The sequence below is a fragment of the Orbicella franksi genome, chromosome 15 (genome assembly GCF_964199315.1).
Source record: "Orbicella franksi chromosome 15, jaOrbFran1.1, whole genome shotgun sequence".
Taxonomy (NCBI): domain Eukaryota; kingdom Metazoa; phylum Cnidaria; class Anthozoa; order Scleractinia; family Merulinidae; genus Orbicella; species Orbicella franksi.
In genome coordinates, this window is record NC_138159.1 from 19,486,796 (window position 1) to 19,511,728 (window position 24,933).

The following is a 24,933-nucleotide window of genomic DNA, read 5'->3' on the forward strand; positions in this document are numbered from 1 at the left end:
ACCAAAGAAAACCAACAAGAGTAGCTGAAATAGTACAGGAAAGTTCTTACCTAAAACTTCGTCAGGTAATTTGCCTTTCAGCGTAATTCAGGAGAGAGATTTTTCGGCACGCAACAAGTAGTTTAGTGAAACAATGTACAAAAGTCAGCAGACCTTTTCTTCTTAGTAATGTTGCAAAGTTTGATAAATGTGCCCCAAAGGTGGTTTTTTGTTACAGGCAGGTTTTGAGGCTACTGACATTCAGTTCTTTAATTTTGCAGCACTGAAAATAACTTACGGAAGTCGATGTTAATCTCGCGCTTGACTTCCGGTGACGGTGACGTCATATGACGCACATCAACTTCAGTCGTGACGCAATGATACCAGATTAGGTTTAGTACAACTCCTCCAATTAACGGTGAGGGTGATTTTAGACCATTTTACTCTTCATTAAGCTGTGGGACAATTAGAGACTGTTGTTGTTGTTGTCGTTGTTTTTGTTGTTGTTAATCCGTTTGGCCAACCGTTTCTTCACATCACAGGAAACGGCGCAGGGTCATAGCGACCGTTTAGGCACGTATGCACGTGCGTACCTCCGAATATGAGTTGTGGATTCTCAACAATAGAGTGGACTAACCTCTTTCGATTCCCTGGTAAAATTTACAGGGTTGGAGAGAGGATTCAACCTTTCTGAGGTTTGGGGCTAGGGCTCGGCCAAAGTTGGAAGAGAGATTAGGCCCAGTCCACACAACGCAAGGGAAATTTGAATGCGAAGGTTTCACTCTGAAAATGCATCAAATGTTTTTCGTCCGCACTACGCCGGGGAAATTTGAAAACGCAGCAATCACTGGTCATTTTGGATTTGTGTTTGAGGAAAACTCGGACTGAAAAATCACATGATTATCGTGACGTCATCGTTTTCCAGAAGCTCCGTTTTCAAAATGTTTTCCGTCTACACTAAATTGCAAAGCCGGCGTTTTCAAATTCCTCCGGTTTTTAGAGTGTTTTCGAAAAGCTCCGTCGGTTTTCGTGACGGATTAGTGCAGATAGTAGGCCTTACCGTACGTAGAAATAAAGCCGCGTTTTCAAATTTCTCCGGCGTGTAGGGTGGTCGGGGGCTAACTGTGACGACCAACACCTTTGTGGAGCTGACGTTGAGAAACATCACCGCTCCCAGAATAGGTCAAAGCTTTTAGAGTCAGCTGAGAAATGATGGTCAGGCTGATTGCTAAGACATGAAGTAAGAGAAGTTTAGCGATAGACTGCATGAAATTTTAACTGATAGCTGATTGCCGAACATTTCAGTAATAGCTGAGATTCGACCCATGAAGACCCTCCTGTTAGAATTGTGGGTAACGTAGCGGGAGGAGGCAGCGTGGCCGAGTGGTTAGGGCGCCGGACTTGAAATCCCGAGATCGTGGGCCCAAGTCCCGCTCTGACCACTAAGCTGGAGTTATTGCTGTGTAGACCCTAGTTCAACTCCTCATGCAGTCATGCTTGCAAATGGGCAACTGGTCTACCTCCTGCCAGTTGGGATTTCTAAGCCTTTTGTGTTTAGTTGGCGTATTTCTTTCATTCAGTTTAAGTGACATGCCAGTGACTAGCTAGGTGTAGCTAAGCGCATTGACCACTATAAACAACATTTGAAATTTTTTTTTCAGTGAGTCCAGGAAGACACAGTCCGAAAAAAATAGAATGATTCATAGTTTTAAGTTGCGTAGAAGAAATAATCGAATTATGATTGTGTCCTTTAGCATGGACACAGGTATTGTAATGCAAGCGTGCTTTAGAAGCATTGGCTTGGAAATTTCGAGAAAGACTTGACAAATATCACACTACAACAAAAGATTCACAAAATAATCGAATTTATTAATTTAAATTAAAAATATCTTTACAAAATTCTATACTTTGCCAAAAATATAATGTACAAAAATAAATATTATCGCGCGACTCAATATGCGCAAAGTATTTGGAACACTGCTCAACTTTACAAGTAATAATTGATGTAAAAATAATTACTGCTGAAGGATTTATTTAGCTGATACTACTCACAGAAGGCTTAGATTGGTATTTACATAAAGCCTCCCTCTGTCGTTTTTTTACAAATCTGAAAAAAAGCAGCCGAAGATTTTTGTCTTCTATCAGAAAGCAAACATTGGATGGGTTTTACATTTCACTTTAAATTTATTGGCACTAAGGGAACGTCCACACTTACGTCGGAGGAATTTGAAAACGCAGCTTTATTTCTACGGTTAAACCTACAATAATCCGTCACGCAAACAGAGCTTTTCGAAAACGCGCATCAAACAGGAGGAATTTGAAAAACGCCAGCTTTTCGTTTTTGCGTGGACGGAAAACATTTTGAAAACGGAGCTTTGCGAAAACAATGGCGTCACGATAATCACGTGATTTCCCTGACCGAGTTTTCGTCAAACACAAATCCAAAATGACTGATTATTGTTGAGTTTTTAAATTCCTCCGGCGCAGTGTGGACGGAAAACATTTGATGCGTTTTCAGAGTGAAACCTCCGTTTTCAAATTCCTCCTGTGTAGTGTGGACGGGGCTTAAATGGGAACATTTTGCGCCTCTTTATTTAAGGCTGTACGTAATTGATTGCATAAGATTATCAAAGAACTCAAACAAAACCCTCTGAACATAACTAGGCGGTATGACATAAAAAATCAAGTCCAGAGCTCTTTATCATCCTACTTACTGATGTCATGCTCAAAATATAAATTCTCCCTACTTATTCCATACATTTCTGTTAGTTTTGGTTCTGAGAGTTTGGTGTTTTATCAGGAAAATGTCAATTACTTGACGAGTTTCTCTCTTGTCATCACCTGTGTGCTTGACAATGTGTTAATACTGTAGGGAGAAACTAGACGTTTATCACACTTGCGAAGATGAAAAGCTTCTGTTTTACAAACAGTTTTCTTAGGCCCAGACCAAACGTCGAACTTCACATGAAACGAACTAAACTCAGCGAATTAAGTTAATGCATGATAAGTTCGACGCTTGACTCAACTGAGTTCGTCCGTCTGCTTCAGACGGATCGAACGATTGACCCAGCGGTCAAGTTTAACCCGTTTGGATCGACTCAAATTCCAAATTAGTTCTTCTCATGTGAAGTTCGTCTTGTGGCCTGGGCCTAAGAGCCAATCACAGAACCTTCGAGAGAAGATTCCAGTTATTAGTAAATTAAGTGCTGCTTGGAAGCCTTATGGCCTGCAGAAGGTGCCTTCCTGAGGGCACCAGTCATGGTTTGCCAGCGAGACCCATATCACAGGGTACCTTTTGTCATGTGTTTACTTCTACTTGTGTTTGTTGATTGGCCAGGTCCATCGTGGGCCCATTCTCTGCGGGTCTACCTCGAGCACTTCCGGCTGCACTCGACGCGACACTAGCTGTTTCAAGGTCCTTAGATTCCTGTAAAATAAGGAACAGCTGGTAAGACTGTGGAATACGCGGTATAAATGTGACTTAGGGATTATGGAAATGACAGTATAAATCAATTTACACACGTTCCATTCCATTACTCTACTCGAAGTCGCGACAGCGAAGAGGTTGGCGACCCACCCTCTCCCCCCCCCCCCAACAAGTGAGACGGGCTTGACCTAGCTGTCCGCTTCCATTTTCGCCTGATCTTAGCCTTGTCCCAGGCCAGAGTGATTCCCCATAACTCATTACCATGTCATGAATAACAATACCCAGGGTAGAATACTACACTATGCCAAGCTTAGATTTGCTCATACGACAAAGCTGTGATACGCAAGATTCCTAGTATTAAATTAAAGACTGCGGTATTCTCGGTAAGCTTGTGCTCTGCTAAGCTATAAGAATGTCTAGTGCACTGACTGCAACGATTTCACTTTGCTTATCAGTTGTATTTTGCGCGCCTTAAAGCTTCCTCGGCTATTGTACCCAGGCGTGACTCTTAAGCAAGAGGGGAAGTGATGCAACCGTGCAGGTAAAAGGAAAGTATTTCCTGAGATCAAGCGGAATATAAACCTGTTTGCGCTCAATGTTTCTTCTTACCTTCCATTTCATTCCGTCTGACACAGAAAAGGTCAGCTCACTCTTGGACTGACCATGCGCAGAAGGGAGCAATAGTGGAAGCGTGATGGCCTTGGTAACCGCGGGATATTTCAGGAACTCCGCATAACGCTTCTGAAGGAGTTTCTCTTGCTTGGTAGCTGGGTGGGGAAAAATTACTTGTGAGGCTTCCTACACTGGCGAGACTGACACGACTGACAATGAGAGAATGAAAGGTAATCCCCAAGGGAGGGTGACTCCAATATAGAAAGGACGGGGGTGTCTCGTCCTACCTTTTAAGGGTTAAAAGAGCGGTTTTGGTACCTCTCAGAGTGTTCAGCCTCAAAAGGTTCACAGCAGGAGCTTTTGCGGTAACTTTTAGGGTATTCGGCCAAAAAATATATGACGGGAACTCGAGATAAGCTTTTTTTTTTTGAATTGGCACCTCCTAGGAGTGAAAAATATTTCAAGACACGCACACAAAACAGCATCTTGGTACCTCTTGGGGTCCTTTTCGATATTTCCGAGGAGCATCCCTGTCCTTTTTATATGAGTCTCCTTCCCGCGGTAATCCCCCTATAAGCTTTATTCAAAACGTGTTTCCCTCAGGTTCCTCCCTTAGAGGGTCCACAATAGGGTTCTCAGATCCCGCTTTCCCGCCCATTTTTTCCTGTTAATCCCGCTATCCCGACCCTTTTTGCCTGGAAATCCCGATCCCGCCCACTTTTCAAAGACGTTATTATTAATTTGTTAAATTAATAATTTAATTATTGACACAGAAACTTTTTAAAAATAGATATCGTATAAAAGATCACAAAAGAATTCAGTGGGTAGCAGATAAGTAAGCACAAATGATTATAACGTTTCTTTCCGTAAAACGTTTACTGCTTTGTTTTCTTTTGTCCACGTATCAGTGAAAAAAAAGATTGTTCATTCCCATATTTAAGAGATGGCCCGTAAATACACTTGACAGTTTCTTTTAAAGCTTTCAGCGTCTTCACTTTCCTTGAAATCTGGGCTCAGAACTTTTCTTTCCTAATGAAGGCATTCCTGCTCGCGCATCCTTTTCGTAATATATGGCGAGGCAATTCGTAATGTCGCATACTTCGTACGGTAAGTCACTATCACTGTCATCCGGTGTGGCCATCCTGGCCCAGACAAACCAAGCGCTCTGGAAAAGGTCGAAAGACTAGAAAAACTAGAAAGGATCGGGGGACCAAGATTACAGACACAAGCGTCAACTGAAAATGTCGGTAATGCACAGATGTCATTGATGTCAGAGTTCAACACAAATGATCGCAATCAGTAGGACTAGGATTCAAAGACCTCATAGGTCCTCATTCAGTCTCATGATGCTAACGTAGTCAAGCGATAATGGATACGTTTGACAGAACCTGACAGGATACAGAGCTGTTGCTATTCATTATCTATTACTTGAAACCCGACACAACCATACGCGCGTTTCTGCCGGTTTTTGCGCTGGTCAATGACAATTTATAAGGTCATGTAAGAATTGAAATCTCGTATCCCGCTCTGTTCTCCTTATGAATCCCGCATCCCAACCATATAAAAACACGAAATCCCGCTCCCGCTCCTAACTGTAATTCCCGCTTCCCCCCGCGCTGTTTTCAGCTCAAATCCCAAATATCACGGCGAAAAAAAGCCAAATCCCGCATCCCGCCAAACCTACTGGGGACCCTCTCCCTTACATATCGTTCTAATTTCTAATATCCATGAAATTTCGCTCTTTAAGGATATAAACCTGCAAATTTGCATGTAAGCTTATTTGTAAATGTTCGTTCTATCTCTGATAACATTATGCATTACCAATGACTAATGCGTTCTTGGAAAGCACGTCACGTGACCACCTGTTGCAAAAGGCCTATTCCAGTGGGATTACGAGTACTTACGTGGTAGTTTCACTTTTCCCTCGTCTGCAGGTTGAGTGTACTGTTTGCAGAATCCCGCCCAATAAGGAAGCATCTCTTTGAAGAGAATACTCTGTGCTTCCTCAAAGAGTCCCGGGTCCTTCTGTTCCCTTGGGATTTTCTTTCCTGACGAGAACACTTGAGCTTTGTGGATTATCCGGGAGGCGAGTTCGGGTCCGATATCAATCTATAGATAACAAAAGAACTGAGTTTTAAAATACTGGGGGAGTACTCGTATGTTAAACACCGGGGCTGGGGGGGAGGGGGGGGGAAAGGGGTGGAAGCTTCGTGGGTTATCCAGGAGGCAAGTTCGGGCCCGATATGATGTATAGATAACAAAAGAACTGAGTTTTAAAATACTGGGGGAGTACTCGTATGTTAAACACCGGGTGTGTGTGTGTGTGGGGGGGGGGGGGGGGAGGGGAAGGGGAAGCTTCGTGGGTTATCCAGGAGGCAACTTCGGGCCCGATATGATCTATAGATAACAAAAGAACTGAGTTTTAAAAGACCGGGGGATACTCGTATGTTAAACAGCGGGGGAGGCTTTGTCGATTAACCGGGAGGCGAGTTCGGGTCCGATATCCAAAGAACTGGGTTTTAAAAGACCGGGGGAGTACTCGTATGTTAAAGGAGAGGGGAGGGGGTGGAGGAAGCTTGTCATTTTCTTTAGGAGAGTTAAATTTCTGAAATTTGATGTCATAAAAAGAAGATGAAGGGTTAGTGTACAATTCAGCAATTTCATAAAAATACAGGGAAAACTGGAAAACTGGAAACTTCGATTCAACGCGATCAAAAAATCAAAACAATAATCTATTAATGAAAACATTGGTCGTCATTTTAGGCAAAACACTTCCGGTGTTTTAACAATAAACTTGTCACAGTGGTTGTTAGAGGGAAAACCTGAAAGTCCTTTCACAATTCACAAAATTCGTTAAATAGGCCATGTTTGATATTTGAATATTCTAACATGGCTCCGACGCTTTCGGGTCAAAATGCAAACTTTTTAAGTCTCTTTTGTCCCTCAATTTCCAAAAGATACTTGGATACAAAGAAAACAACACCAAACATAGAAGTTTGTCCTGAAGGCATCGTAGCCACGCTAAATGTAAAACAATAAAAATGCAAGCAAGATATAAATTCCCAACCATATTTATTCGTTGTAATAATGAGTAAAAAGTTAATGGTAATGTTTTAAGAAATAGGTGTTGGGTCATTCGAAATATAATATTGGAACATTTTAGGTGTTTAAAAAATGTTGCCTTTCTTATCGTTGTTGATGTGTACGCAGGTGCTGCGTTTCCTAGGAACTAGTTCTTCAGCGAAATATGTGTAAATTACTTGACCGTTGTTACACTGGAAATAGTGCCATGTAATCTAACTATTTTGAATGTAGTATCTACTTAAATAATTTGTTAGCCGATTCTTGGTAGGATGCCTTGATACATTCATGTTCTGCGAGCACCGTTGCGGCACTACATGTTTTCGGTTCAGCTGCGTTGTCCAGCAACTCGTTTGTTTGTTTACTCGCGGGTGTCGATCGAGAAAATGAAATAAAAATTGAAATCTAGATCTTGGAAGCGCTCTTTTTGGAATTAGTCGCGTTAGACTCCTTAACTTATTTTCAGTCTCCTGTCCAATTTTTCAGTCAAACCTTGCCCTTTTTACTGACCTTTTCGAGGAGTGTGACAGCGATGTTTAATTAATTTATTCCTAGTTCACACTTCGACCCAAATAAAGAAAAGATTCCTTACAATAGCAGCGGCACCTCGTTAGAGTATGTTTGTACCAAGAGCACGTCCAGTTGATGAGATGGATAGTTTTAACTGGAAATCCCGCCCACGAAGCTTGGAGTTTGCAAACCCATTCCTTGTAACACTTATGTTGCATGAAATATTTGACAACAACTTTTATCTCTTAACTTGGTGTTATCCTAAACTTTTAATCGGTAAGAACGAAGATTGTAACTTTTCAGGAGCCCATGACCCATGGGCTCCTGAACTTTTATATTGCTCACGTTACCTTATTTAGGTCAACCACTTAAGAATAGTCGGTTAAAATCAAGGTAGAAAATGTTTTAGTCAACCTCGATAACCACGAAGGAAAATATGCTAAGTAGCTTGGTGCGCAGTCGCAATAGAACCTTATTCGAACTGCGCATGACATTACGTTAGCCTAATTGACGGATTGACATTGATTTGATGGATGACGTGTTGTCCCTTTAAAAGGAACGTGACGAGTTAGCTCCTTGTAGTCGTAGTAATTGCTGTAACCAGTCAAGAGTAGCAGTAAGAGAACTTTGTGAGTATTGTACCGAAGTCATCAATAGTGGAAATAAAAAGAGAAGCAACCAAACAAAGAGTGTTGAAGTGATCGGCTAATTTCCCCAAAGGTCGTTTCAACATAGAATATTAGGGAGTTTAACTAACCACGACGGCAACGCCGAGGACAAGGTCGATTAAAAAATGAATTTATATTTTACCTACGAATCTCGCGATACTCTAAAGTCATTTACTTTATTTATCACTGCCAAAACTATCGCAAAACTAAATCCGGAACACAGCGATAAATTTGAAATAAGAATTTTAAAAAATTAGCCGTCGTGCCGGGTTCAAGTTCTCCAGACAACGCAGAATTTGGTCAGTTCACGTCGTTATTTTGAAGAGGAAGGCAAAGAAATGTACCAAGAATTATAACGCTCGTGCACAACCATTGGTCTGCTCATTAAATCTTTTGTTCAGTGACGTTCCCGTTGCCGTTGCCGTCATGGCTTTTTAAGCTCGCGAATGATATGTTGAATGTGGCTTTTGGGCGTATGCATTCACGTTGTTTCAGCAGCCATGCAAATTTATTGGAAAAAAGAAAGTGTTTACATAAGGAAAGAGTTGAACTCCCACAGGATTGGTTTGGTACACCAACATGGCCGCCGTTTTTCATTGTTTTGGAACACAAATATCATGGGCTGCCATGACGTCAAGCGCATGCGCTCCGCTCCATTGCTTCGGGACAAAACTATCTTGCCGACACGTCACGTGAAAACACTCCGCGACGAGAGTTTGGCAGCTTTCGTGCAAATGTAAATTTGCTCACAGTTAACAAAAGATACAGTTGACTACATGTTTGTCATTCGTTAATTATCGTCCCGGGATTATCGTCAACCCAAACAGAATAGGTTTGACACTAAATCAATAGTAAGTTGTACAACCCAAACAGCTGATGAAACTCAAGAAAGCATAGCTGGCCATTTCTCGGCAGTATTCCATTCGCTGGGTAGGTGTTTTGCTAATACAAGAGCCTTAACATGATCTTGAAAAGAACATTGCTAACAATTCACAGAAACAAAGTTATTTTGTGAATTGAAGGTACGATTAAATTGTTACAAATAACTCAGTGGCGGATCCAGACCTTAAGCTAGGGGGGCGGGGGTGCTTGCTTGCCCTGCCGGCTTTTCTTCCTTCTGCGAATTTTTTTACCCACAATAAAGGGGGGGGGGGGGGGCTCCCCTAGATGCGCCACTGTAACTAGCTGAACGTGCGACTTTAAGCTTCTTTTAGGGCTGCTGTATGTTCAATGATGTGGTTCGCCCGTTAGCCTGAAATGTGAGTCATCTCCCGACTGTAGTGAGGGTAGGAGATGACTGAAATTTCAGGCTAATTACTCTCGCTCTACAGCGGATTTCAGTTGCGTGTCGTAAAGCCAAAACCAAACCTATTGCTTACCAATTAGACTACTCAGCCAATTTGTTTTTGATCAGGACTGGAATATCGAGGTTGACGTTTTCGGAATTTTAAGAATATTTAATTTTAAGAATAAACTCGAGGCTAAGATTTTGAAAAGAATATATATTAATTTCGGTGTGTTGAAAATATGTGAATACAATTCAATTCTATAACTTCTATGTTATGTGACACCTAGCTGTCACGAAAGAGATAGGTGGAGGCCGTGAACAAAAGCGTATAAACTTCTTCCTTTCTCTAAACTGCAAAACTAGCCAAAAAGCCAAGAAGCCCCCCCCCCCCAAAAAAAAGAACCGTACGTTCGATGCTAATAACATTCTTCAAGAAGTTATGTGCGTGATATTAGGTTTTAACGCCGGCAGGCTGGCTTCAAAATTACATTCGAAAACAGAAATGCTATGTGCTATAATCTAAGAATATTCTCAATAATATTTTCAGCGTAAATTCAGCAGAAAAATAAGTTCATGACAGGTTACGCAACAGTCGAAATACAAGGATTTGTATGAGAAAAACGGTTATATTCTTAAGCTAATATTCTCATGCGAAGGGGTATGAATAAAGATAAACCTACCTTGTCGCGGGTGTGTTTTTCCTTGGTTTTCTGTGAGGTTTCTAGGCCGATTTATAGCAATTTAGGTGGTGTTAAGCTTCAATTCTTAGTCCTCTATAAGCTTCTATACCCCTTCCTCTATATATTCTATCCTCTTTAATACATCGTTTCCTTTTATAGAAGCAAGATAGGTTTATCTTTATTCATACTTTCAACTAAATGCGATTTTGAGACGGCATTACCGCATTATTTTTAGAGTATATTTTCTCTTATTCGAAATCGCGGAAGCCTTTGATCGACTTTTCGACTTGCGATCCAATTTGTAACGAAAGGAAAGCCTCTCTTTTCTTTGAACAACACAACCAAAGATGATGATAAATACTGTGGTATGGGAGCCAAATTTATGCACACCATAACTGCTGGGAACCGAAATGCTTCATGCAAATAGCGTGCTTATGTGTAAAGCATTTTATATTAAGCTTTGGGAATATCATGTTTTAAGGGTTTATGAAAACGGAATCTCTTTGGTACAAAGAGCAGTATAACTTATTTTCGTTGCAAAAAAGGAGTTCATAAGTAACTTGCACGTCCGGCTTTTGAGTTTCTTGTTTAAGAAAAACCGCGTTGCGCCATTCCAAGTTTTCCATGACCATTCCAAGTTTTTCATGACCATTCCGAGTTTTTCATGACCGTTTTTTTATCCTATGGCCATTTTATTCCCAGAGAGCATATTGCTTTTCCATGACTTTCCATGACCCTCACTTAAATTTCAGGATTTTCCAGGCCTGCAAATTGAAATAATAAATTCCATGATCTTCCAGGTTTTACATGATCCGTACAAACCCTGAAAAAATATGAACCGTACGATTTGACCTGTTAACGCGCGTGTCCGCGCCATATCGAATTTTCTTGTCTTAATATAATGGTGATCGTGTTACTACGATTATCAGTTGAGTAAGGCGAGACGAAAGTTTGGTCACCAAGTTTTAACGTAAAAATCGTGTTGTTGTCACGAGCAACTGGCTCCGTATCCGTTGGCAACTTGTCCGCCTTTGACGTCAATTGGCAGCAAAGCGCGCGAAATTGTAGGCGACGCGACAGGCGACCAACGGCTGTTGATATTGTTACCAACGGAAACGAGGTAAGTTGCCCGTGACAACAACACGATTTTTACGTTAAAACTTGGCGACCAAACTTTCGTCCCGCCTTACTCAACTGATAATCGTAGTATCTTTCGCTTCTTCCAAAACTCTTATTCTCCCGGGCTGCTTTTAAAATACGGCCGACAACAAAAAGTCTTAAACGGTCACGCCGCAATAATTTGATAACACTGAGAATGAATTAGCCCCCCACGCAGAGGCTCTTAGGGTTCGTCACGCGTGACGAACCCTAAGAGCGGTCAGGCATGAATTTGACATCACCGACATTTCCTTGACAGATGTGAGACGGGCTGTGAGATGGGCTGTGACACGCACTGTTAGCCCCGACAGAGCAAACCGGAAGTTCTTTGATTCTTGCGAATCGAGGAATTTGAGCGTCATGAACAGCTTTTGGCAATGGACGGGTCTTCGTTCAGTTCACCGTAACAGGAAGAACACTACCTTTTTGGCAGCAATTTTTGTGCTGGTTATTTGGATTTTCGCGATGAAAAAACTTTTAATGGCGTCTCACGATTACGTGCAAGAAATTGACTTACACCCGACTGTTTACACAACGATAGCTCAGTGCGATCGCAAAGAAAATGGCGAGTTTAACTGTCCGGATATACGTAAAAAAGGGCCAACATTGCTTCGCCGCTGCCAGTTAGTATTGACAAGAATGACCAGAGTCTTTGATCTCATTGCTAAAAAGCACGGTATAAGGTATTGGTTGTACAGAGGAAGTCTTCTCGGCGCAGTGAGACACAACGGACACAATCCGTTTGATAATGATGTCGACATAGCCATTCCTAAAGCAGACTTTGAAAAGTTTATCAAATATGGTGTGGATGAACTTCCCGACGATATTTTCTTCCAAACCGAAAAGACAGACCCTTATTACAAAGTTCCAACTCTGACCGGCATTCTTGGGAAACTGCGAGACAAGAACAGTTGCTACAAGACTTGTTTGACCTGTAAACAAGCGGACGGCCTACAATTAGATATGTTTGTACTCGAAAGCGACACCGACGGAAATTTCCTCGAGTTGTACGATGGAAATTGGTTTTGGCGACACACTTTCGGGCCGACTGTAAGAAAAAAAAGTGAGATCTTCCCTCTGACGGAGGTGAATTTTGATGGCTTCCCCTTGCCTGCTCCGCGTGAATGGCGGAAAATGTTGAAGTCAACGTATGGTGATTTTATGAAAGTTCCATATAGCAACCCACCAGGGCATATCATAACAGATGTGTTACGGAGTTGTGAAGAGATCAAGGAACAAACCTCACGTTGAGAACGTGTGTTTGTCAGGCATTTCATGCCAAATTTCCACTATTTTCAATCCGAGCAAAATGGCGCGAGAACTCAGGAAGCTTCTTCTATGCGGGTGTTGAATGGATTAATTCCGGATATTCAATAGTATCTGTGTTTGATCTGTGAAAATGTATGAACTGGGTAAAAATTTCCGATAAAATCCCAATTTTAGAACTCGAGGGCGAGTACAATCGCATTTTCATGTTTATTACAATGAATATGGTCTCTTGGTTTTCGTCAATTCATTGATGTGTGAAAATTTAAATCGCAATTGACGGCCTGTTCGTGACAACTTGTAAACCTAATTATCTCTGTTGTGCCTTTCATGTTGTAGCAGGTGCTGTAGGTGTATTCTTGTATTTCATTAAAAAATTTGGGGTTAGGTGCACTTTAAAAACGACGGTCTTGTTTTAGCGATTATCTTAGCTCAATATGTCTGATTCCCCTTTAATAACACCTTTTAAAGCGCTTTGTAAGACATAGCGAAAAACTGTGACCTCGGACTTTGCCTGTCCTCGGCCTGCGCTGCGGCTTCAGGCAGCATTTTCAAGACCTCATTCACAGTTTCTTCTGGACCTCCCAGCGGGCAAATGACAGATGCTAATGTACTCGCGAGTTAAATTTGACTTAGAAATATGTGTGTCTTTAAAATAAGGAAATGAATCATCACCCTCCTACAATTTGGCGCAACTAGCATTTGCGAGGAGTGCGTGACAAGCCGAAAGTGATATCAGCAATGGGACTGTGACAGAATTTTTTACCTTTCTTTGTACACTCTACACCACACTTCAGATCTTTCTGGAGAGATTCTGAACCACATGTACAATTCTAAACCAGGTAAACCTTAGTTTGAAGTCATTCATTTATAACTTGCCCTTATTGCAGGAGTGCGGACTACAGACCCTACAGACTAGGCCATCCCCCTTTTCTTCTTCGTTTAGTGTCGAATGCGTTTTCTGAGTTTGGGTCGGTCGGTAGGAAAAGAGAAAATAAAATAAAATAAAATTAAAAAAAAAAAAAATAAAATAAATAAAATAAATAAATAAATAAATAAATAAATAAATAAATAAAATTGGAAAAGGAGTCTGGAGCTAGGAGGCCCGGTACCTCAGCATAATATCCGTGGAGCCTGGAAACAACAAGGTATGGTTACAAAGTCAACATGGCGGCAATGGAGGAAGGAAAAATCGACGTCGTTGTTAAAATCAAACGAGAACAGGGAAAAAAAACTAAAAATCTGTAAGGCAAAAATTGCTTATGTTTCAGATTAAAGTGACAATTGTTTGAAATAATGTGTCATGGCCTTCATTGCCTTCTGCATAGCTTTTCTTTTTTTTCTTTTTTTTCTTTTTTTGAAAACGCGAAAATCTGGGTCGGTCGGACGACGCTAAACAGAGAGAGAGAAAAAAAAAGGGATGGCCCTACACCAAAAAAAATTCTGACCAATTTTTTTGCGAGTTTGAGCAAAATGTGGACCTGAAACACTGTTTGACCACCAGATTTACCAGAAGAGTTAATTTCTTACCTGAAGCCAGGGAGGGGTGGCTGAGTCCAAGAAACACTCAATGATTGCTTCTACTTTTCGATTCAAAGAAACCTAAACGAGAGAATCAATAATTATTATTTACTGAAACGCGGTGCGCTAATGACGAAAACTGACAAAGAAATTTCAAGCTTGGACTTACATCATCCATGTAGTTGAATAGCTCCTGTTGAAAAGAAAAACAGTTTCAAATGGCCGGCTCAAAATGTTCGATACACTTAAATGCTGTGTTCGGCCCTACCCACCTACCCCCTTCTAGTGGGCAAGGGCGCATCCGGTCCGAATTCTAGTAGAAGAGTCGTAGTCAGATATCTACAATCCCGGACAAAAAAGTTGACACAACAAGCAGGTTCTCCCCTCCCCCGACTTACAATGTTGATGATCAGGTGATTTATTCCCTTTTTGTTGAAACAACGCGACTGACATTTTTCAACATTGATTAGGCGGGATGGGGGATAGGTGATCCCGAGCTCAAGTGTCCCAACTACTTTTGTCCGGGATTGTAGCTAGCGTAGCTAACACGTACACTAGTCTGACCCTAAGAGAAGAGACCGGCTACCAGCACTCTGTATTCCAAAAAAGAAATCTCTTGTAAGAATTCGCAAACTGCGGATGTTGGCTGGGCAAGCGCTTTTCAACGAGTATCTTAAAAGCCTCTTAAAAGGTCCTTAGCGGGAGTGGTTAAATGAAGATGATAAATGTTCCTTACCTTGAACTTCTGAACCTCTAAGTAGAAGACAAGATCGTTCTCGAGGCGAGGGAATCCATCCGGCTCACTGTGCGTTTGCAGATAGCGTCTAAAATATTCCATTTTAACAGAAAGCCGTCCATGCATCGATTGAAGAACTTTCTTGAAGTTGTCTTTGTCGTCTTTCGTGGGGGCAGATCGGCCAGTGCTCTAACGAAATTAAAAAAAATATATAAGTAATTAATGAAAATTTAGCCTCCATGTCGTCTCTTTTTCTGCCGTTTTGCTGAGTTGTCAACGGCAGGTATATTTTGCAGGTTGCAGGTTGCAGGCTGAAATTTAATTATAACTGGAAAACTGCTGGCACCTAAAAGAAGCGTACAGGTGGTAGACTTACCGTGACTGTTACATGACACCGTTTACAATCGCTCCGTAAGGTGGCTTCCGCCTAAGTGCCAAACCGGCCGAAGCGATGGGAGGAGAGTATATTCCTATTATTTTAAGCCTCCAATGAATTATCGTTTTTGAAGAAACATCTGAAATATCATCTGAAATAACTGCTGAAGTTGGTTTCTTCCCTGTGAGTACCAAAATGAACGCACACTGACCTTGTGCTGGTATATTCCGTCGGTTAAAATCTTAAGACTTATATTATTTCATTTCTTTATTTATTTGCTTCATTTGTGATGGCAATCTTCTGTTGTTGAGGGAAGACCCGAGCCAAATCTGGAATCGATGGAAACATCTGTGGAGCGGCCATCCAGATGGCTTTGAAGAGATTTCACTGGTCTCATGCGATCAGCGTGTCGATCGATAAGTACTTATAGCGGATCGATCGTGTTTTCACTATGTGCAAGACGCGAACTAGTGTATGTAAGAACCTCTGACGAGTATATAGGTTATTAATTATCTTTAGTACCAGCGGGTTTCCAGTTATAATTAAATTTCAGCCTGCAACCTGCAACCTGCAACCTGCAAAATATACCTGCCGAGTTGTCAAGCGAGGAGCATAATGTTGTGTGACGACCCAAACAATGGCGTGACAAAACGCATGCAGCTCACTAACAATACAGGTATTTCTTGGCTGTTCAACTCACCTTAGTTTTTCTTGCTCTTCTTCTGTACAGCTGCAAGAAGCTCTGTGAGCTCTCAAACGTATCTCCTTTATTGAAACTCCCTGGCGTGTTAGGGGTGCCCTCACGCCGGCCAGCGGCATCTTGTGCGTGCTAAAATGAACATCATATATGTATCACTCAGTTTTCGTGGCCTACTTTTGAATACTTGATAATGCAAAAGTACAGTTTCCATCGGCGCGATTCACTCTACCAACTCTCTCTTGGCCTCATCCAGGCTCTCGGTCAGTGGGGACGATCAAAATAGCGGGCGGGCGACGGGCGGGGTCTGGGAGAGGAAAGGAGATCCCACTGACCGAGAGCCTGGAACAGGCTAACTCTCTCTACGGTTGATACTCGTCAAATGAATTGTATTACATGAAGTCCGCCAAAAGATTTTACCACGACTACCACGGAAATTCACCTTGCAAAAAAACTCCAAATACATTTAGAAAATCATCTGGAAATTATAAACCTTTAAAGTACATATCAAGATTTAACTTGTCAGTAAGAACTCTTATATTTGAATATCGTTACAAGATCTCATCTTGACAAGACATATTGAAGTATGTTACAAGATTTCAACTTCGAAAAACTCTTTAAATACGTTACATTACCGGATTTTACCTTGAAGAAACTTTTGAAGTATGTTTGAACATCACTGAGTACAAATTGCTGTGCCTCCGTGAAGACTGGGGAGGTGGGTCTCTCTCCGTTGACTTGGTGAAATAGGGACTGGGGAAGACCTACCGACCTGAGTGTAGTACAAGTGCGAATCAAGTGAGAATCAGAAATATATTGTTACAAAAGATTTTGTTCATGCATAAGTTAAATGTAAGGCAGTGTCCACATTACGTAAGAGAAATTTGAAGACGCAGCTTTATTCCTACGATTAGGCCTACCGTCCACACTAATCCGTCACGAAAACGGAACTTTTCGAAAACACTCTTCCAATCGAAGGCACTCGAAAACGTCGGGTTTTCGATTTCGTGTGGACGGAAAACAAATTTGAAAAAGAAGCTTTTTGAAAACGATGGCGTCACTATTATCATGTGACTTTCCGGACCGAGTTTTGCTCAAACACAAAATCCAAAATGACCAGTGATTGTTGCGTTTTTAAATTTCTCCGGCGTAGTGTGGACACGGCTAAAGTGAGAATTAGAAATATCTTTTGTTAAAAAAATCATGGTCATACATGAGGTAAGTGTAAGAATTAGGATCAAACGACCCCACAAGCTTCTTAAAGTTAAATCTCATCGTTTTAAAATATACTCTATCTGTCTGTCTGTCTGTCCATTTATCATTTAGGCTATGTTTACCTTCTGGACGTGGGGTCAAAGTAAGTTCTGCGAAAAAAAAAGAGAAAAAAATAGTTCAATTAGAAATGGAACCAACCATTAAAATATAAAAACAGCTCTCTCATCCGATATGCCTTACCTGTAAATATGTGTAGCTTGTTGTGTTTTCTGCATCTTTTTTGCTGGCAAAATGACGTTGTATTGTTCGATTTCTAAGTACATCAATAGCTGGTTCAACGATTGCCTTCCCTCCATGTTCTGCACATATTGCTTGAAGGCCGACATAGTTCTGAAAAAGGAAATTTAAACTACGAGTTAAACGTTAAAGGAACTACGACACTGTTTTGCATCTTGAAAAGTTTATCCTAAATTTTTTCAAGTTCGTCGTTTGTGATCTTCTCCATCCTTGTTACTTTATGGTTTATTATTATCTCTTTGATGTTTTTCTGCCGTAGCAAACTACTATTTTCAGGTTTCCTTCCCCTTAAAGGAGCTCAGTCACGGTATTTTCAGTTATTTTGGCCACGTACAAAATTACCTTTAAATGGTAGGAAACCTGAAAATAACAGTTTAATAAGATAGAAGAACACCAAAGAGATAATGATAAACCATAAAGGAACAAGGATGGCTAACGATGGAGAGGATTGACTCGGATTACAAACGACGAATTTGAAAAGTTGAGGCTAAACTTTTCAATATGCGCAAACCGTGACTGAGCTCCTGTAAAGGTAATTATGTAAATGGCCAAAATAACTCAAAATGTCGTGACGATCTCTTATATTACCCTTTATTCTCCAGTACGTCCACAAAATCCGGTACAACAGGCTTAGCTGGTTCATCCTGTTTCTTCTTGTCATTCTCCGATCCTTCGTCCTCGGAGTCCGCCGCTTTCTTTTTATTGGAGTCAAATGATACGTTCTTGGATGGCTTAGCTTTCTTTTTGGCTTTTGCTTTAGCTTTCTTCACCTATAATTGCAGGATATAGCAAGTATTGCATTAATTGTCCTATACTGAGAAGAAATGTAAGTAGACAAAATAAACTGTATTTCCGCGTTGGTTTTTTTAGGATACCGTTAAGTAGTGTGAAAAAGGCTTCTATTAGAATTTGCTTAAGTATTCAGGCTTAAAAACACAGGTTTGATGAGCTTAGGAAACCAGAGAAAACACGTTTTTCGGCACACACTCAATTAAAAATATGCGACTAAAAGACTATTGAAAAAAGGCCTCTCGCACAAACGTTTGACAACCCTAAAAAAAAAGACTCGTTCACGTTAGAATTGAAATGAGAAATATTGGCTTGCATGTAAATCCCTCGCTTCATCGCTAACAAATTCTCGAACGCGACGGAAATACTTTAGGATGTTTAAAGACTAAATCGGATTCGGGTCTAAAGTGATGCCTTCTCTGCGCAAAGTTGTATGTTAATGAGAAAAAATTTAAATAATGACGTCAGCGAAGATTCGCCTATACCTTGCTGGGGGCTGGAAGTACGGGTCTTGTTGGCGATTCCGTCCGAGGTGATGAACGGCTGGCGTCAATTTCCTCAGCCATGGTCAATGACGTGTATAGTCGACGCTGTCTCTGTGAAGGCGTGGAACCCGGATGTCTACAAACAAGACAACATAAAATTTTGATAAATTGGGCATTGCATATTTTTCATGTTAGCCAGAGCAAACGTATACGCTTCTCAATTCGTCTCCCATTTGCAGTCGATCGAGAGAGTCTGGCATTCCACCCCAAGATTTCCGTCTACTGTCTTTGATTACTTGTTACTTGCGCGCAAACATTTAGAATCGAAGACCTTTCCTTCTCGATTTCTATGAGCGAGGGTCAACTCCGCTGCAATTGTCCTTCCAGCTGCGAATCGTCTGACTGTTAGTTAAGAGAGTGTGTGCTAGAGAACGAACGTTACATTGCCTGCTTTCAGTGAAGCCGGGCTGCAGCAGTCATCAACTAAATGAGGTTCTGGATGACGTTTAAAAGCTGGAAATGACCAATTCCCTCTACGAGACGCGCCCGCTGGCAATCATGGTAGTTGTTTTCATCAAAGCAACATCCAGTCCAAGATGATGAATACATCTACCATGATTCCCTGAAGGGACATCTCATGAAGGGAATCGGGCAATGGTCAAAATTGTCACTGTCAGTTGAGAAATGACACGTCTTTAAACTGATAGCTAACTGAAATATGAGATCTATGAAATTTATTCTGAAGCCGAGAAATGGGCTCCAATTTGAACAGAGAGCTAATAACCGCCGAAAATTTGACTGAAAACTTAAATTGTAGCACCCCACCCACACCCAGAAGAAACAATGCCTGGAAAATGAGGGGTTAGATTCTTTCTTTCACTTCTAAACAAGTTTATTTCGGTGGAATTACCTTTTCACCCAGCGTCCCGATGAGGGCGAGAAATATCGACTCTTGACCTCGGCCTTCTCACTTGAGACCATGGACGAGCGGTCAAAAGATGTTTTAGGAGGCCTGGAAATAGAAGAGTGCAGGTAGGTTGAACCAATGGTACAGTGGAACCTCGATTTAACGAACCTCTATTTAACGAAGTCCTTGATATAACGAACGATATTCTATGTCCCGGCCAAAGTTACAGTAAAATGTATGGAATAGAACCTCGATATAACGAAATCTTCGATATAACGAACATAATCCGGAAGCCCAAACGTAAAATCTACCTCGATATAACGAATTACAATGTCAACACGCGACAGAGGATAAACGCTGAACAGATCAACAGTCAACAAATCCTTGTAATCCTTATGGTAAACAGACAGCAGTTTTTCAGTCAACGGCTTATTATATGTCATAGAGATTGGCACTATAGTATTTCGACATCAATTAACTTCTGCTCTATCTTCTCTGAAGTCCGGAAATGTTGGGTAGTGCAGCATAACAACACTAAAGCCCGTTTCCTTGTTTACATAGACAATTTTGTGTATAACCTCTATATTGCAACAGTTTTAAATCTCTACTCTGAAAGTGTTGTTCTTTTGTAAACAAAAGCTGCGCGTCTGGTCAAAAGTGAAAATAATTGATACTGAAAGCCACCATGCTTAACTCAAAACGCGGCACTTCTGGGTGACGAAAATTGCATTGAATTGCGTGACAATCACCTATGTTACAAGTCAATCATTAACTATGACCTCGATATAACGAACACTTTGGTCGTTTCCCCTCAAATTCGTTATATCGAGGTTTTCGATATAACGAACCCTCGATTTAACGAACAAATTTGGCCGGTCCCCACCGACTTCGTTAAATCGAGGTTCCACTGTACTTGTCATTTAACAATAGTAATACAAAATGCTCAAGATGCATTTTCCGGTACACAGCTCCTTTAAATACACTGACAAATTTCGAGATGGACAACTACAATCAAATTCCAAACTATAACTAAGGAGAAAACGGAGAACTAGAATCGTAAGAATCTATGCAAATTACGATCAGAAATCCAAACACCGTCACGGTCATAATTTCCTTTGTTTAAACTTGATGAATTATTTATGAGGTTGTGAAGAGAAGTTTGAGAATGGAACGTACTTCAGAAATGTTTCCTCTTCGTATTGCTTGAAGGCTTCCCAGCTTGGCTCGAGTCGTTTGATAGCATGGTCCTATTACAGATGACAGGAGACGTTAGAAATCATTATGGGCAAGAGGGAAGAGAGGAGTATTCTATAAACTTCCTAAAAGCTCCAGGTTAACATTTTTCAAAAGGCTTTACCATGGAAAAATAGGCGTTCGTGTAATCAATGAGTTCAAAAAATTTACGAGCCACAAATTAAGAGAATAGAAATTTCCTAAAGAAACACATATTTGCAATGAGCTTTTTTCCGAAATTTTTGGCAAAGCAATACCTGAGGTGAAAATTCCTCTGTGCAGATTGTATATTTTAGGAGGCAAAATTCCGTGCAAAAGTCAGAAATAGCCTAGGTTTATTCTTAGAAGTTCATGGTTTGTATCTGATCAAATGTGACAGAATAGATGACAATTCAAAGATCCATGGGGCTAAAATAGCGAGCATGAAGCGACGATAATGATCGTCGACAAATTTTCAATTTCAGTTGTTAATTTTCACACTCACCTGAGCTGGCTTGAAAAAGGCCAGCGGTAAATCGCTAGTCGAGTGGAGAGCGCGCTCTAGTTTCTGTCTTTCTCCTTGAGGAAGTCCAATACTCATGAGAGAATCTAAGTATTGTGAGAGAGACCGAGGAATTTCATCAATTAAGGGAGGTTACTGTCAGCTGCTATGGCAACCAAGTGAATTGCATACTAAAGCGTAGAACACCCTTAAAGTCACAATATTCTTTTTCTATTTAATTTGCCAGCTTCAATAAACGCGCAGGCAATGGAATTTTAAAGGATCCAAAGGGACAACCTGCACATTGGTTAGGAACTGACACTGGCAACATGTTTTCCCGCGCTTTCAAAAAATTAAATGTTTTTCCGCGCTTTCTAACAGTTACATGCTTTCCCGCGCTTTCCTCCTGTTACATGTTTACCGGCTCGTGTTACTAGTTGCGTCATGTCCCACCCTATATAACACATGCTAAATGTGTTTGTTGACCTTTTTCTTAATGAGCTCCGATTGTTTGAACACGTGACATTTTGTCATGTTACAGACGTTAAAAACGTTAAAAAAAAGAGAACAGTAAAGAAAGAAAGCAAGGAACTAAATTAATTAACAAATAAAAAGAAAAACAATCCCGCGCCAAAACCTTTCAAGAAAACGACTGATCGACATGACTCTCACTTATGAAAATTAACTTTTTGAACACACTAGAAAGAAAAAAAAATAACACAAACAGATCAAAACATAGCAAGCAAATAAACGTTAAAAAAAAAAAGATTTTCTACTTACCGTTAGCAATATATTTGTTAAATATTGCCCAGGCGTTGACCAGTCTGAGATACCTGTCACCAGACCTCTTCTCCGCCGCGTTAAAGTCGATCACATCCAACCAGAAGAGTAGAGAAGACAACAAAGATTTGTTGTCCTTGGAATTACTACAGATTCAAGAATAATTGTAAAGTTAAATGAAACTATTTAGGAAGTAACGTTTAATAACAATTAATTTCTGCGTTAATATCATAGGAGACAAATAACTCCCAAATTTGGCGCAAAATTTCAGCCTTAATTTATAATTTTTTAGGTGTGAAATTACAAATTTCTATAGCAACGTTTGGCTTAAAATTTCTCGATTCAATAAACAAATCAAAAACCCAAGATTGTGAGCATAATTTGTCACCCATGACATGAAAAGGTAATGAAATGGTATACTCGTTAAATTACGAGATAATTTCACTTGCGTTTTGTCAAAATTCTAATAATTTTCCGAGCCTTCACCAATACGAGCAAGATACGGTAAGACAGACCGTTCTTAAGTTCTTTTAAAGGTCTTTTAAAGGAGAAGGTCACTCCAAAAAACGTATACTATTTTGTCAACGCAAATAGAAATCTCGCACTAAATTTAGCTACTCACCGAAGTTTTAGCTTCTAAAGTGCAGGTAAAACACATTAAACATATTTTGAAACTTACTTTTCTAAGTAGCGCTTGAAAGGACATCCTGCTTCCTTCTCGACCCGAAGAGCTGAAGTAAATTGCTCTTCATTCCTAAGGACAAAAGCAGAAAAACCTGTCACGGTTACATTAGTGAATTAAGAAAGGAAAACACAGCGATGTTGCCTTTTCCTGATATGTTCTGTTTAGTTCCTGTTCGGTTTTAAACGAAAGTCGCTAAGTGTAAAGCATCTATAGTGTTCCAGAATTTGCCTCATTTATCCGCCCTTGACCAACGCTTCACCTCTAGAGCCTAGTTCACGCTAGCGACATAACGACGTAACGACAAAGTAGCTTATGTCAGTAATGTGATCATCGACATGAAGACATAAGAAAAACATTAGATTTTTTTCCTTGTGTCGTTATGTTCATGCTGTTATGTTGCTACTATGTCGTTATGTCAGGATGTCCGCACTACAAACATAACGACATAACGCCCTCCTTATGCCGTTATGTTATTATGTCGCTAGTGTGAAGTGTGAACTAAACTTAAGATATTGCAGGCACAGTGACACATATTGTTATAAGCACGTCTGGTGTTGTCTCGCTCAAAAGTATTCTTCAACAGGCTTTTCTACCCTAGAATAAATTCTACATGCGATTTGTTCTTTCCATTATTGTATGGAGAATTTGCTAGAAGTCTATTTCATACTCATATTTAAAATTGCGATGATGAAATATAGAGAAGTTTCAATTTGGTCACCCTCAACACTCACACTTCAGGTATTCGACTTAATCTTCTCCGCGCCGACTTGTTCCTATTCTCCTTCACCATGATGTCACGGTCCCACTGGCGTGACCGAACAACCTCTCGGCACCATTCCCCCAGCGGCGGCAATGAATGAGCAAACGAGAGTGTGGGAAAGAAACTCAAGCCTGACGGCGGGCGATTCAAGTCATTAAAGCCCATGTACTGTTCTCTGAACAAAAGTATAAAAAGAGAGAATGTTAAAGCAGGCAAAGTTGACTACCACAGTTTGAACAAACAGAAAATGAACAACCGACCATCCACTCGACCAAACAAACTAAGAACCTCCCCAGGGAAGATTTTCCCGTCCGGTTCTCCCACCCAGTCAGTGAATACATTTATACACATCTCGTTTAAAGTTCCTTACCCAAAGTCACTGTTTCTCTCCACGTGAACAAGGAACCTTGGGATCCAGTAGGAGCGTAATCTTCGCAGCATATCGTATTGGGTTCTTGCAAAGAGGTCCTGTGTCAGGCCCCCGTGATATAGTGCCCTCTCGATCTGTTCCTGAAATAACAAAAATTAAATTCCATTAAACTACTTCTTCTGAAATAAAGCGGAGTTTCTTCAAAAATTTTCAGAGATACACCAAAAATATAAGGCACCGCATAATACATGTAGGTTAAAAAAGTTGAAGAAGCTCCAAAAACTAAATGAATTGAAAATGCCGGATAAAAACCCACAGATGTAAAACTGATATAAGCTTCACCTTTGCATCGACTGTCAGAGAGTTCTTGTACTTGTCCTGAATTTCCCTGTTGAAAAACAAGTTGTATTTCCGTTATTCATACGCTTTGTGACTTAACCGTATCTATAACAAAATTCTCGAAAGAAAAAAAAAATTAACATTCATGCACTGACTCCGTAGTCATACCCACCTGAACAATCTCGTCATTTGTTCTCGTAACGTGTCCTCTGGTTCAGACTCCAAACTTTCTTTGTAGCGCTCAGCATCCAGCCAGAAATTAAATAAATGTTTACCCGAAGTGTCCTCTAAAAACGTCTTGAAGAGTTCCATACCTTGCAGCTAAAAAAATAAGTAACAGCAAAAAAGGTTTCACGATGTAAACGAAAACACGATACAAAACCCTAACTACTTGATACAATGCAGGCTGAGATTTTAGCTCTATTTGCTGTATTAATTTCATCTATTTCAGTCCTTTATTGATTGAAGGTCCCCCTTCCGTTAAGTCCTTTCTGTTAGCAACCCTCCCACCCCACCTTCAGCATGAATATTGTGTTTGGAAATGCGTGGAATTATGTAATGGCGGCCATAGTTCACAACCTCTCTATTTTTCA

The 24,933-nt window shown here is 40.6% G+C and overlaps 2 protein-coding genes across 3 annotated transcripts in view; one reads left to right on the top strand and one right to left on the bottom strand.

Moving 5' to 3' along the window:
- Positions 1-1,827: 1,827 nt before the first annotated feature.
- The window catches only part of LOC145469043 (uncharacterized), a 29,979-nt gene continuing 6,873 nt past the window's right edge, over positions 1,828-24,933 (bottom strand). For both annotated transcript variants that reach the window (XM_081452695.1, XM_081452694.1), the window contains 21 exons: positions 24,513-24,661; positions 24,344-24,389; positions 24,002-24,141; positions 23,603-23,806; positions 22,866-22,940; positions 22,187-22,332; positions 21,410-21,513; positions 20,869-20,939; positions 19,696-19,797; positions 18,786-18,921; positions 18,100-18,281; positions 17,455-17,604; positions 17,337-17,363; positions 16,645-16,771; positions 16,003-16,131; positions 14,927-15,115; positions 14,360-14,383; positions 14,200-14,271; positions 5,923-6,127; positions 4,016-4,173; positions 1,828-3,406 (listed from right to left, as the gene is read on the bottom strand). In XM_081452695.1, coding sequence (XP_081308821.1) covers positions 3,278-3,406; positions 4,016-4,173; positions 5,923-6,127; positions 14,200-14,271; positions 14,360-14,383; positions 14,927-15,115; positions 16,003-16,131; positions 16,645-16,771; positions 17,337-17,363; positions 17,455-17,604; positions 18,100-18,281; positions 18,786-18,921; positions 19,696-19,797; positions 20,869-20,939; positions 21,410-21,513; positions 22,187-22,332; positions 22,866-22,940; positions 23,603-23,806; positions 24,002-24,141; positions 24,344-24,389; positions 24,513-24,661 — 2,565 coding nt within the window. In that variant the 3' untranslated portion in view covers positions 1,828-3,277. The remainder of the gene's footprint in view (positions 3,407-4,015; positions 4,174-5,922; positions 6,128-14,199; positions 14,272-14,359; positions 14,384-14,926; positions 15,116-16,002; positions 16,132-16,644; positions 16,772-17,336; positions 17,364-17,454; positions 17,605-18,099; positions 18,282-18,785; positions 18,922-19,695; positions 19,798-20,868; positions 20,940-21,409; positions 21,514-22,186; positions 22,333-22,865; positions 22,941-23,602; positions 23,807-24,001; positions 24,142-24,343; positions 24,390-24,512; positions 24,662-24,933) is intronic.
- Positions 6,350-14,192, top strand: LOC145469044 (uncharacterized protein RP689-like). The gene has a single exon (XM_081452696.1). The coding sequence runs from the start codon at positions 11,764-11,766 to the stop codon at positions 12,652-12,654; it is 891 nt and encodes a 296-aa protein (XP_081308822.1). The 5' UTR covers positions 6,350-11,763; the 3' UTR covers positions 12,655-14,192.

Coding starts and splice junctions, on each gene's coding strand:
- LOC145469044 (XM_081452696.1), top strand. CDS start 11,764: ATGAACAGCTTTTGGCAATGGACGGGTCTTCGTTCAGTTCACCGTAAC.